Raw genomic sequence first — 14,484 nt, forward strand, 5'->3', positions numbered from 1 at the left:
GTTAGGGCAACAAAATGTGGAATTCTCAATTCTCGTGAGTCGAGCTGCGGAGGATTCATTTCTTTCTTTGAAAGAATTGGTGGACAAATCCAAATCCACCCAACAATCTGATTCTGACAAGACGACAAGAAGACTAGTCTTTTGAAGTAATTGGTTCACACTCAACACTCGATGTCATTGCTAAATGGTGCCAACAGGTCAAGAAGATTTTTTTTTTTATTGGTTGGGTTTTTGTGTGAAAGAGTTAAAGAGTCAATTTGATTCACGCCTCAGCAATGTATGCTTAGATATATATTTTTTTGGGTTGACCCGGGTTGAACCGGGTCAACCCAACTGACCCGTGACCCGATCATTATATCGGGTCGACCACCGGGTTGGGTTTAAAAACTATGCTGTGCAATATATAAAATGCTTTTTATTTGAAAAAACATGCACAACAAAATATAATAATCTTTAAACAATATTAATCCTGGACTATCAATAAAAAAATATTTAATTATATTCTCAATGCAATTACAACTTCCATTATAATAATCTTTAAACAATAATCCTGGATTATCAATCAGAAAATATCTAATTATATTCGCAATGCAATTACAACTTTCATTTTTCAACTGGGGCATACAAATAAAACATTGCTATGTTATTACCATATTAATTGCTTTTTTTTTTTATAATTAAAGAATAAATATAAAATAAATACTCCATCTGTAAACATAAAACAAATACAAGAGAGAAATTATTTCTTAATTAGTTGTTATTTGTACTTTTTAATTGTGTAATATTTTTGTTATATATTTCACTTTATTCCGAGAATATATATTTTGTTGAGTACAAGTCAAAGGATTTAATGATGGAGTGATTGATGCTATTATTTTTTAAGATTAGTAATTCAACTCTAATAATTGACATAAAATGCTAAATACTTTATAAAAAGTAATGTTGATATTTTAAATGAAAAACAGGATCAACTTTATTAACCTGCAAAATAAAAAGTTAATAGGAGTGAAGGAGACAGCAACGATATTAGTGCTCACTTGTCAAAGCCGCAGTAAGTTGAGCATACGAGAGACGAAGGCGTACGACACGTGGCAGAACGCAGACGATTCGAATTTGCGACCTTTCATTTCTCCTTTCTAAAAGAATTGTTAAAAAAAAAAAAAAACCTTGAAAAAACAAATTAAAATTTATTCCACATACACATAAAATATTCTATATATATTTTTGGTAGCATTCCTTCATCATTATTTAATTTAAATTAGGGTAAAAACAAGGCGAGGTAGAATTTTGGATCGAGAATGGGGAGAAAGAAAGTGGAGCTAAAGCGAATCGAAAAGAAGATCTGTCGTCAAATCACTTTCTCGAAGAGGCGAAATGGACTGATCAAGAAAGCACGCGACCTCTCTGCTCTCTGTGACGTCCAAGTCGCTCTCCTCGTCTTCTCCAGTAGTGGCAAGCTCTATGAATTCTCTAGCGCCGGCAGGTACTTACTTTTATTTATGTCTTTATAGCTTGCCTTGTTTCACTTCTCCGCTAGCTTTCTGTCTCAAAATTGATCTTCAATCTCTTAACCCGGAACGAACGCTTAGCATGAGTTGATGCTGCTACACTGCAGTACTGTGCACATAATATTATGACGAACAGTTTTCTTCATAAAGTTCATGTTTGTTTGATAACTCATTATTGAATCTTGGATTTCATGTACCTGATTTCCTACTTGATCAGGTCTGTTTTTGTTTTTGCACAAATTTTTTTATTTCCTATTTTATTAGGTCTGTTTTTGTATTTTCACAAATAATTTATTTATTTTTGTTATTATTTCTGGGGTATTTGGTGTTTATCATTTCTTCTATCTAGAACGATCCTTAATAAAATAATCATTTCTGTAGGGGATAGGTACTCTAATCTTAGATTTGTTTCTATCTACGTTTTTTATAATTTAATGTTTCTGATTATCATTATCATTAATTTCAGTGTTGTTGTTGTGATAAGTACGAGTATGTTCGATAGTTTGACATGACGATTAACACGTTTATACAATAGTAGTGTTGAGCTGTTGAGCCGGTAGCGATGCATTGTTTTTGCTTGAAAATATATTTAAGTAGTATTTTTTTTTAAAAAAATTATATTAATATATCAAAATAATTTAAAAATATATAAAAATTAATTTAAAATAAAAAATTAATTTTTTAAAATCACGGTAACATCACAAAAACAAACCTAAACATTTATTTTCTCAAAGCAGCTTTTTGCTGATGCTGTCATAGCTAGCATGTGATTTTATCTTTTATTTCTCTAGGAGGGTGTCGGTAAATATTTGGAAGTGTGTTGAAATCATGGTAGAGTGACTTTAAAAAAACGTGTCTTTAAAAAATTTAGTAATTTAATATTTTTTAGCATTTTTCAATAATTTTAATATATTTATATCAATAATAAAATAAAAAATTTAATTTTTTAAATATATTTTCAAACAAAAAATATTTTTTAAAAAATTCAGAATATTGCCATACATATGCTGCACGCGCATTATCGTCATTGGATGATGCATGCCTCTACCTTTGTTCATATGACAGAATGACCACCCACACGTGTATGCTACTTGTCGAGGATGCTTTTAACTTGGTATTCCTCCTCATTTAGGTCTTATACAGGTAAGTTAAGTTCTTCCTCGGCTAGGTCTTATATAGGTAATTCATACGATAGATTTCTTTGCAATAGCTTCTTGTAGGATTGAATTCCGCATGATGACGTAAGGAATAAACCCATTTAGCATTTAAATTAAAAAGACAATGTCCTTTGGTTTATAACTAGCTTTCAGGACACAGGAGCCTGAGTCTTAGTGCCAGGTGACTTGTTGCCATGCTTGCTGGCTGGCCCTAGCGTCAAGTATCTATTCCTATTCCTGGATTGTTTCCAGGCGTGTGGTTCCGGCCCTAACATCCTGGCATGAAGTCGAGTTATAGGTATTTGTAGCTATTTCGTGCAGCACCATTATTTTTTCTCCAACAAAAAAGGACAGCCCCCCAATCCCCATCCTTACAACTCTAGGTGTCAAGGGTATCCCTGTTGTTATGCCTTCTTAACTCATGATCTCATGATGCTTTTAGCAAAAACAAATCTAAATAAGACAGTTCACAGTGAAAACATTTATAATCTATAGTAATTCATGTTATTGTACCGAACAGTGTAATTCACAGTAAAAACATTCACAATCTACAATAACTCAGCCTACAGTAAAATACCGATCCCTTTTAGTTATAGTTAATTAGCTAGTCGATTACATTATTGTGTTTTTTTTTCCCTTTAGTTACTTTATTTAAAAAATGAGTTATATGATATTACTATGACGCTGCTTGTTTTAAAATTTTTTGATGGCGTTTTGTTATTGTCTAGTAACAGAAACAATATAAATAATTAGAATAGAAAAAACATATCTTGATGTCCTCCATATTTTAAAATAATAAAAAATTATTTCATAATTATCTAAAAATATTTATTTTCATGTTTTTATATTTGTTTTTTATGTCATGAGACACCAATAGAACAATATCTTATATTTCCCTTAATTGTTCATATGGTAAACTAAGAAGAGAGATGAATGAGTATATATGGATGCAGGTTCATATAAGGAAATATTAGGAACTTCCACACTTTGACATCGCCTTCAATATGTATGAATATATTTACTCAATTTAATTATTAAATGATGTGCACAATATTAGTTTTATCTAAATGATGTGGATACCGAAGTCTAAAGCTAACATATTTTAACAATCCTCTCATTTAACTATACGTGATGCTTGAGCTATTAAAAAAATGTTTGATTTTATTTATGTTTTAAAAGTGTTTTAAAAAAAATTAATTTTTTTTATATTTTTTCTTTACTTTAAATTAATTTTTTTTTGTATTTTAAAATTATTTTAATATACTAATATCAAATGTGATAAAAAAAGCTCATTTATGTGACTTGAGGTAAATTCTCAAATGTATGACTTTATTATCAAAAAATTGTGGGGGAAAAAAAGAAATATTAAGAATCCAAATCTTGCACCAAAATTGAATGAAAGATTAACCTTTGTGCCTATTAAACCTGCCCTTGATTAAGTGGGAGACTTAATTAAGATAATCGATAGGGGAGTGCCTAATATTACTACGTGTAGCGTTATTAGAGCAAATACTGATCACCATATATATATATATACACACCTTCCCGCCTGAAGGAGTTACAAATTGTGACAATCAAATAGATGAAAGATAACCATTTGAATGGTATGCTAGCAAGCATTCTTACAATTAAATAAGATGTCAAAATTATGCTTCAATTATACAGAAGTTACTGCATTTGTTATGAACAATTTGACAATTTATCGTAAAATGTTATGACAACAACTCAATGCATGGTTCCATCCAAAAGAAATTGTCCAAGAAGTCTGAATCTCTATTCTAGATCATCAAATAATGTACAATTATAAAAAGAATTTTGATAAATGGCTCGACAGCAATGAAATTTTGGTTATATTGATGAATCCTTAAGTTTTACAAGATTTAGTTAATAAATTAAAATATTATAGAATGTAATTGCAATATCATAAAAAATGATGAGAAGGTGATACAATCTCAAAACTTTATAATAAGCAGTACTATTTTATCAAATATTCTATTCAAAACCACTTCTAAAAAAAACTTGGGCATTGAATGAAGATCCTATTATGGAATTACATAAAATCAAATGGTTGGAATTTTTAAGAAATGATTTTGGATTATTTGTGTTTTTGTACATTCTTAATATTTTCTTTAATCAAAATTCAATATTAAATCTCTTATAGGTTGCGTAGATAAAAGTCAAACTATCCTAAATAAAGTCAAAATAATAATAAAAAAAGAACTTTAAACTAAATAGAAAAAATAATCCCAAATCAATTAGAAAAATATGACAAATCTTGAAAAATAACTTTTAAACCTTACCAATCTCGAATGATTATGAAATTTTAACCCTAAAAAAAACAAGGCTTCTAAAATATCCTATCAAAATTTCAATATGATCCAATGACCAAATCAAAATTTATGTCAATTAACATAAGGTTATGTGTTGGGAAAAAAATCTTTTGCATTAGTCTCATTGGCGGGTTGGAGAGAACTTGTTCTTGAATTTAATTCTCTTGCTTTAATCTAATGGTTATCCAATCAAAATATTTCAATCTTTATATTCTAAGACTTTTAACATCATAACTTTATATTCTAAGACTTTTAACATGTTCATCCTCCCTAGCAATGAAACCACGAAACCAATCTTAGTGCTATGTTAAAGACCATGCATATGTAACAGCCTTATCAGAATCTAACTCAATTAGAGACCTAATACTACAAAAACCAAACAATCTCTTATGTATCTTTTATATCATCACTAATAAGATGTGTGATGATTTCTCTACTAGGAGAATTTTTGAATATTTGTTTCATAATTTTTATTTGAAGTTCAAAAACATTAACTTTTATCCTATCAATTCTAAAATTTTTCTCAAGCATGTGTGAAGTGCATCCTCCACAATATACTTCATCAAAACTCACATTTAAAACCACATCTAGTTTTGTTCCTTTCTTTCCCTATTAAGATTAAAATATTTACTTGTTAGTATGAATATTTTTTGCATACTCAGAGTCATCACATACCAAGTTTCTGTATCAAAATAATCTTCTTCTACACCATCCACCTCTTTCTCATTGAATTTTAGTGTTTGATTTCAATCCATAAAAAAAACGAATCATTAAAAAAAAATTGATTCTAGTTTCAACATCATATTCATCCTTATTAAGAAGTTGATTTCTCTACTCATACCTCTAAAATACATTTTCAAAATTAATCATGGATTCATGATTAGTACACTTTTCATGATCCTTCATGTTTTTCTTCTTCATCTATGTTAATTGACAATATAATTCTTCAAGTTGCCTTTGTAACTTTATTACCGTTAACTTACAAGTCAATTTTGCAATCTGTCTTTACATATTTTCTATCACCAATTCCTTAACATCTTTGTTTCAAGAAAGAATCACATCTTTTTCTATATAAACACGTCCTTTTCTATGACCACCTCTTCTTGTTATGGTTATTCAACAACACATAATCATCAAGAATTGTTACGCTCTTATACCAATTGATGCAGACGACCAAAAATACAATACATGAAGACAATAAGCAAGAAAAAGGACATAATTGTTGTTGATAAAGGTTTTCATGCAATAACCCTAATTCATGCTTTATTACCAAATAATTAACTATAATTTAATCTGCTTCTCTACCATATAATTATCTATAATATAGTCTGTTTTTCTAAGAGGTTTGCTTTTCCTTATCAAACTCCTTTAAGTTAAAAAGATCTCTTCATTAAACTTAAGCAGGAGCATTGTCCATTGATTATTGGTCGTCCAACAAGGTAACCTAACCATCAAGAATAATTATCCACTTTGATTGCGTACTACCTATAACATGCCATTAGTGATAAGTTTAATTAATAATTATTCCTGAGTCTTAGAAAGTGTCATTTCCTTGCAAAAAGTATCTTTGATTACTTTTTTTATATATAATAATCAAGGAATTTTATATATAAATCTAGCTCTATTAAGGTGATAGCATTATCAAAACAAAGAAACAAGGTCGTTATGTACAATGAGGAAAAGAAACAAGGAAAAGAAAAAAACCAACCAGACTTCAGTTGTCAATTTTTTTAATCTATATGACATGAAGATATTGGTTATTAATCCGTTTCAGAATACCTTATGGCCCTCTGAACAAGTCCATTCATGTGTACTTGAAGTTACCATTAATAGTCTTGAGCCACAAAGGTAGACGATGAAAAATTAACTCAAAAACTATATTCCAATATGGTATCTCGTCATGAAAAACCAACCAAATTCCCCACTACACTCCTTTTCTAGCAAGACTACTTCTATGGTCCTTGTCATGCACTGTTCTAAGCCTAACCAATTCATAAAACGGTTCCAAAGTTTGCAAACGTCATAACATTGAAGAGAAGGTGTTCAACATATTCTATTTCATTAGCACAAAGGGGACATATAGCTTGCTCTAAGTTGATGACATGTCTACATGCAAGAAACTCTCCCTTGTGCAAATTCTGCCTTGAAGTACTAAGAACCGCAAGAAAATCTCAATCTTCGGTGATGCTTTTCCTTTCCATAGTATCTTTCCAAATTATGGAAGACATATCCGGGTACTCAATTCTGTCAAAGAAGATGTTGCAATATTTCATGGTGTATTCTCCATTTCTTTCAGATTCCCAACGTTTTGAATCGACTGTGTGATGCTTTAGTTTTACTCCATCTAACAGTGCAAGAAGATGATTAACTTGTTCCAACTTTGAATGCCTTAAGTGCCTCTTCCAAAATAGGTTCAAATCACCAATATGTGCAATCCTTGCTGTTGGCATTGTAGTGTGGTTAAAAAGTTGAGGAAATTGTTGTCTTTGAGTTCTGTTTTTCAGCCAACGATCTGTCCAAAACCAAAAATCTTTTCCATTGCCCACTTTGTAACAGCAACGGTTTTTCAAAGTTGTGGAAACTTGATATCCGGTGTTGATAAAGGAGTATTATACCTTTGCCACATTTCTGATAATGGAAAATTAAAGATTGGAAGCCTATTCTCAATAAAAAGCCGATACTTCTTAATAATATGAGTAATAGTATCCCGCCATCCTCCATTATTTTGACCTCCACTATAAAGTTGAGAATGCAAACTCAATTATCAAACTTCTTTTAAGTAAAAAGATTTCTTCATTAAACTTAAGCGTGAGCATTGTCCATTATTGATTATCGGCCGCTCAACAACGTCAATAAGTATCCATTTTGATTGCAGACTGCCTCTAACATGCCATTATTGTTAAGTTTAATTATTAAATAACTATTCCCTGAGTCTCCATAAAGTGTACTTTCCTCGCAGAAGTCTGTTTTATTGATCAAAAACTCCTTTTGAACTTGCAGTTTGGTGAGAACCACCAAAAAAAAAATCTTAAACTTATTCCATTAGTCAGTAAAATCTTGTCCCTTTACAACGATTATTTTTGGGTATTAATTTTTAACTACGATCTCGATCCATCTTTCAATATCTGCAGTGAAGAATTTTTTCATCCTTACTTAACATCTAATATCACTGCTTTAATTATAGATATTTATTTTTGTTGAGGCAAGTACTATAAAATTAGGAATCGCTCAAATATTGTTATTTAACACGTCATCCAAATTCTTTTTTGTTTTTGCGCACTAAGAAATGAACATTGTGTGAGGTTTGTAAGTGAGTCTGTTGGCTCTTACTCTGACAGAAGAAGTCTCCTCTTTAGTTTTTGTGCGGCCTTTTTCAAAGCATATTTAAGTTTTATGGTGTGGTTTCTCTAAGAAGAAATTTGCAGGTCATGTAAACAGACATTTTTTTTTGGCTGTTGAGACAGACAGCTATATTTCTTGTTCTTTCTGTAACAGTTATCTTGACCCTTTTGGGTGTTTTGTGGTGTTTATTTAGTTGTTTTTAAGGAGCTCCTTAACCAAGATTTTTTGGAGAATCGCATGTTACGTAGTTCACATCTCACATCTCATATCTCATATCTCATATATAGTTTTGTTCAAAGACTTTTGGGTTTATGTAGGGCTTGTGTCTATAAATGTGCGAGATATATTCTAAGAGGTTTATTGAAGATTGCATTCATTTTCTACCATATGATATAGACAATGTTGAACAACGCTGATTTGCGCGTGCAACTTATTTTTGTATTTTGTGGATTTTCATTCTAATGCCATCAATTCTACTATTCAGTTTGGCCAAAATCCTGAAACGTCATCGGAGTTATTTCGAAGAGAAAACTGCATTGTCTAATGGTGCTAATGATGCAGAGGTAAGCAATTACTTTTGTCTGGCTAACTAAATCATGTAGAGAATAATGTTTTAACAATGGAAAAGCTGATAAAAAAATTACACGGTAGCTCATTCTTTTCATATCGTCATCTTCTTTCTTATTTGCTTAGTTTTTATCGTGTAATTCGAAACTAGGTATGACTTTGCACATTTCCTCATTCATCTGCAGCTATATCACGGTAAATATGAAAAAAAAATCAAGTTGTTTGCAGAGCTGTTGCAAACAGTACAAAGGTAACTTGCACAGCTTCCTGTATACCTATGCTAAATGTTATGGATATCAATGCATGCTCTCTATTCAGATACGTATATATATAGTATCCACAGGCAAGTTGGGAATTCAAACTTCGAGGAGCTGACCTTAAGCGACCTAGAACAAACGGAGATGCAACTTGATGCTGCACTGAGACGTACGAGAGCTAGAAAGGTCATTCGTGTCTCTGTCTTTTTTCTTTGAAGAGCCATTATATGGTGCATCATGGACCAAATTGCTCCACTCGACAAATATTTGATGCCGCCAAGTGCATTAATAGTGGCACCATTTCCTTTTAACATGCTCTCTGCTTGTGATGATTTGATCTTGGCTTAGCATCCATTACAAAATGGAGCACGTCCCATATAATAATACTTTATGGATATTGCTAGGTTTACAGTCTCACATCAATATCTTGATCTAGACTTGAAAATTAGATACCCTTGTTTTGAGCTACCTTGATTGTCCCTCCAGCATAATTCTCAAAAGAAAAAAAAATAAACAAAAGAAACATTCCTCCAACATAACTTGCCGAGGGTTTGATATCTTGATATATATAAAAATGCTTTGCACCTTCTTTTATTGACACTTTGGAGCTATTATGCCGTTCCTTTCTTGCATAGACAACCCAACTCCAAGTAAACTTGGAAAAGATCTCAGCAACATGCCTGCGTCTCTTCATTTAAGCACCTTCTTGGCTATTGATCAATAATTCCACTAACTGGCACACTTCACACAGGCCCATGGTAGTCAAGTACGTGCTTGTGATTTGTGTATTAGGAACACGAAATCGAGGTTTGTTTTCAATGCTGTTAGATACCCAACAATTCCATGTTTGGCTACACATGTGGACTTCAGTCCGAGATTCACATTGGACGTGTGGCTGTAATGGTTTGCATTTAGCTGGAGGGGTAGTCAGGATGCCCACTTGCTGAAAGAAAAATAAATAAATAAATAAAAAGCCTGTATTCCAAGACAGTCCTGAACTTGTTAGTGTGGTCTCATAATTAGCTCACTTAAGAGGAAGAACTAGATGCTTAGCCTTGATGAGCAACTTATCTATTTCATGATTACCTTTAGTTATCATTGGGGTTTTCTCCTTCAAGGTCTTTAGGTGGCAAATATTCATTTGAACATAAGAAAGTTGCCATCGCTCTATGCTTTTTGAACTTTCACTCTGCATTTTGTAATCTCATTTGATTTGTGTTTGTCTCAGACGGAACTGATGTTGGAAACAATTAATGCCCTCAATGACAAGGTATGGAGCTTATTTCATTATCAAACATTACTTTGAAACTATCAATATTCTGTCATCCATCACTCTATTCAAGTTTCGAAGAAAAAGAAAAGGAAAAGAAAAGTTGATCTTTATCAGGATCTTTATGAAATTATTCCAATAGTTCCCCTAGACTATGTATACCCTTTTTATATGATCAAGCTTCCATGCTTATTTACTAGCTAGATTTAAAAAAATTTCCACCCTAGTTTGTAAAAACACGGGATTGTAATCACTGGATTACAACTAGTCAACCTGCATATATACAGCTGGCTGCTTGAACGGGTAGAAAGGAACGGCTGGTTTGTCCATCACATGCCGCAGACTTTATTCTAATAGTTCCACACTAGCAGCTAGCATCCATTCTTTCACTATCGTTCCTTTAAAATTTACGTTTTCATTTGCAACCAATGCATGGATGCTTCTTTGAGAACCAGACCTCATCACTTCAGATGCTCAATTTTGCTCTAGCAGGTCTTTAGGCCTTAACAGGGTGGTGTAAAGATGATCCTCGATACAACTTCCAGGTTTTATATTCATCCAAACACCTTGAATGGGCAAACACTTGCATGATCTTTAATGCTTTTGAAAAGGCTGGCTGCTAGCCGAGAAAACCTGTTGCCCTGCACATCCTACCGGCTAATCTCTAGCATGCAAAAATACTGACATAGATGATAAGATGAGGATTGAAAAAAAATATATATTAGCAAGAATGGTGCGGCTTGGAACTTCCTGCAAATCTCTTAAAAGCTGTTACATTCTGATGTCTCAATCAATTGATGATGTTCCAAGCCTGCATCTAATATTTGTTTGTATATGCTGTAATTGTCATCTAAAAAAGTTTGCTCTGCCTCTTGCGGTATGTTGCAAGATGGCATGCTACCCAGTAAAGAACTCAGAAATGAAACCTGGAATGCTTCTAAACAGACATCGGAGAACTATATATCTCGTCCAATCATCTGCTTCACTTCCAACGAATGTCTAGGATAATATTATGTGCGAGATACTCTTGTTTGGGCCTTTGTTGTCTCTAAATTATCACATCTTAAAAGGCTGGGTCGAGCTACTGTGCTTTTCTTACGCCCTTCTCCTCAGGAAGGGTATCAGATAAATCAGAAGTAAAACTCAAACGAGGGCAGGCAATTAACTAATATCATGAAGAACTGGAACAATAAATTATACATTTGAAGTAGATATGAATGTCATTAGGACTCTGTTATCTGACTGCATTTTTGTCTTGGTAGAAACATGTGCTGCTTGCTCGCACAGTATTTCTCTTCCAGCATGTCTTTGTACGCCTGTTTGTGCATGGGTGTAATGCACACGTGTCATTCAACATGAATAGCTGTGTTAGAATTAGGGGTGGTGTCGGTGCCGCATTCCATTTTTACGGAGAGAAATATATATAAACGAGTTAGCTAGCTAGGGTGAGAATTAATGTATAAGGCCAGTACACATCACGTGGACTGCTAATCTCTCCATCCGTAATTAGATGTTGATTTTGCTGAAATATAACTTTTGCTCTCAACAGGAAATGACACTAAGGGAGGAAAATCAACGTCTACAGACGCAGGTGAGCATAAGAATGAATAATCTTAGGATGTCACCGTACTAAGCACATTCTTCAAGTTTTTTTACAAGGCAAACTGGATGTTGTCGACTTGACTATTTTACATGTAGGTTGTGGCCATGAACAATGACAATGAGACTAATGGCATGATGTCTGGATCTTTTGAACCACTATTTGGTTTGCTTAAACAGTAGGTTTGAAGGCCGCACTGCATGCAAAGTTAAACTACATGCTGGAAGTGGTCGGAATGGCAGAAAATCTGGCAATAGCCTGCATGATCTTAAATGCACATGCGTTAGCAAAAGATATGTACCTTCATTATATTGTTCTTGTATTTCCATTGCAGCTTCTCTCTTCACGGAAATGTTGAGTGAGTGTGTAAAGTTTCCTCCTCACCTCCGAAGTCTCTCAGACGCTTATCACCACTGCGTGTCTCCTATCATATATAGTGGTACTCTTCATTTCTTTTTCTGCATGTTATGAGGATCGGATGCGCAACGTTCTATTGTTGAATTCTGTAATGACATTAAATATATAAATATGAAAAGCTTGTGGTAAATATTCGTTTGGAAACACGCAGAAAATGAACGTCTTTGAGAGAAATGTGACATTCATTAAATATATAAATATGAAAAGCTTGTGGTAAGGCCTTCAAGGGTAAAAGCTTGTTAGGGTTAATCTTGAACAATGAGATTAAGGGACAAGTATCATTCGATCTTACCTCGTCTCTTATGATTTATGCATGCACACTACCCTGTATCACACGTCGACGCTCCCTTTCTCGCCGAAAAATGATGAAATTCGTTAAAGTTTTAAATTCAGTGTGATGTTATTATCTCAGATAAGTTGGATGGATCGGGATGAGTTTGATAACTTTGACTAAAAGTATGGGTTTCTCAACTTTTAATCTTTTGAGTCTTTAATTTATACACCGATTTTGAACTAGAGCTTTAAATTATATTTTTCCTCAAAGTGGTCCTCGTTTATATATGGACGTTAACATGTCAGGTGCTAAATTAATGCAGCAAAAGGTTTTTCTTTTTTAATAGAACTTGTCTTTTTATGTTAAAATATCTAGATAATTTTAGATAGAATAATTCAATTGAGGATTTCAGAGATAAAAGATGAAATTGAGGAAAACATTGTTTGTGGACCTAATTGAGCATTCCCGTACAAGTTAAAAACTTATGCGAGGTCATTCCAGTATTGTATTTACACTAAAGTTTTAGGGTTTTTCAGAAACAAAATAATATTTTAATTTTTTGAAAAAATAAAGTTAGAGTAAGAAAAATATAATTAGAATTTCCCATTCAAGTGCTATTTTTCAGAAACAAAAACTAATTACAAACACTTTTTAGCAATGTAAAAAATTAAAATAATAAATTAGTATAATAAATTTAATTTTTACTATAAATCTAATATAAATATTTTTTATTAAGTAATTAGCACTATAACTTTTCACAAAAAATTTCAATTTAAATAAAATAAAACTAATACTATATAATTAGATTATTACGGAAGCAAACCATTAAGATGAGTTTTGATTATTTTTTTAATAAAAAATATTTGTAATATTATTGTATTTTTATATATAATAAAAGTTCATGTTCATCATTAACACCTTTTCAATTTTCCATCTAAAAAGAAAAACTGAATATAAAAAAATAGTTTTCTATTAACTAAGAAATATTTATTTTCTCATAATACAATCGAAGAATAAAATGTGAGCGGTCACTATTAGGATTTGTCAAAAATTCAAAAGATGAGATAAAGTTTCATTATCAAAATTCTAAAAAAGTTAAAGCCTTTTATTGTACATTCCATTATACACACAAACATAATTATATTATGGATTCGCATAAAACAATTTTTTTATCACACATTTTTTTCTCTTTCAACTTGATCCTTTCACGATAATTTTATTTGATCTTGGTAGTTTGTTTTAATAGCCTCAATGCATGTCATTGAGTCATTGCTGGATTTTGCAAAAACAATGCTTGGATTTTTGTTTTCTAGATGATTGAAATTGAGGGACCTACGGAGAATCAATGAAAAACTCCAGCCCTTTTTATTCATAGAGGGAAGAAAAAAATTTCAAGCACTAGAATCGAATGGAGGAAAGATAAAAAAAATTAAGAGGAAAAGAAAGAGAAAAATATTTGGTCGTTGGACCTATACTAGAGCTCTGTCTTTTCCACATGTCACCTTGGAAGGATATTATTGCCACGATGATTTCAACAACATCAAGAAAGGCTACAATCAGAGTTTGGAGGAAGTCGCACACGCCTCCCAAATGAAACTTTCTTCCTGACATGTTGGCGCGTGAATTACATGTGCTAAATAAAAAAAATAATTTAATACTAGATTCTATGAATAATCTTCAATTTAATCTTAAATTTCATTTCATTTAATCCCAAATAGAAGCCCGAAAAGCAAAACTTTTAATTTGTGTTGTTTCTCCTTTT

General features: G+C 32.1%; 1 protein-coding gene across 4 annotated transcripts; it reads left to right on the forward strand.

Annotated features, from left to right (window-relative positions):
• The first annotated feature begins 1,132 nt into the window (after positions 1–1,132).
• On the forward strand, positions 1,133–12,578 carry LOC133700634 (MADS-box transcription factor 15-like). Of its 4 annotated transcripts, none has more exons than XM_062124215.1 (7): positions 1,133–1,483; positions 8,822–8,900; positions 9,090–9,154; positions 9,248–9,347; positions 10,390–10,431; positions 11,981–12,022; positions 12,130–12,578. In XM_062124215.1, exons 1-7 carry the CDS (start codon positions 1,299–1,301, stop codon positions 12,211–12,213), a joined length of 597 nt encoding a protein of 198 aa, XP_061980199.1. In that variant the 5' UTR covers positions 1,133–1,298; the 3' UTR covers positions 12,214–12,578. The 4 variants fall into 4 exon arrangements, with proteins under 4 accessions (XP_061980199.1, XP_061980200.1, XP_061980201.1 ...); XM_062124216.1 differs by having other exon boundaries at positions 1,134–1,483; positions 9,239–9,347; positions 12,366–12,578; XM_062124217.1 differs by having other exon boundaries at positions 1,140–1,483; positions 9,239–9,347; positions 12,211–12,578.
• The last annotated feature ends 1,906 nt before the right edge of the window (positions 12,579–14,484 follow it).

Source organism: Populus nigra, chromosome 8, assembly GCF_951802175.1.
Source record: "Populus nigra chromosome 8, ddPopNigr1.1, whole genome shotgun sequence".
In the NCBI taxonomy this organism is placed as follows: domain Eukaryota; kingdom Viridiplantae; phylum Streptophyta; class Magnoliopsida; order Malpighiales; family Salicaceae; genus Populus; species Populus nigra.

Excerpts from the sequence above, each read along its gene's own strand:
- LOC133700634 (XM_062124214.1), top strand. The coding sequence starts at position 1,299 with ATGGGGAGAAAGAAAGTGGAGCTAAAGCGAATCGAAAAGAAGATCTGT. Across the intron at positions 8,901-9,089 it reads ATGGTGCTAATGATGCAGAG|CTATATCACGGTAAATATGA; the intron begins GTAAGCAATTAC and ends ATTCATCTGCAG. Across the intron at positions 9,348-10,389 it reads GACGTACGAGAGCTAGAAAG|ACGGAACTGATGTTGGAAAC; the intron begins GTCATTCGTGTC and ends TGTTTGTCTCAG.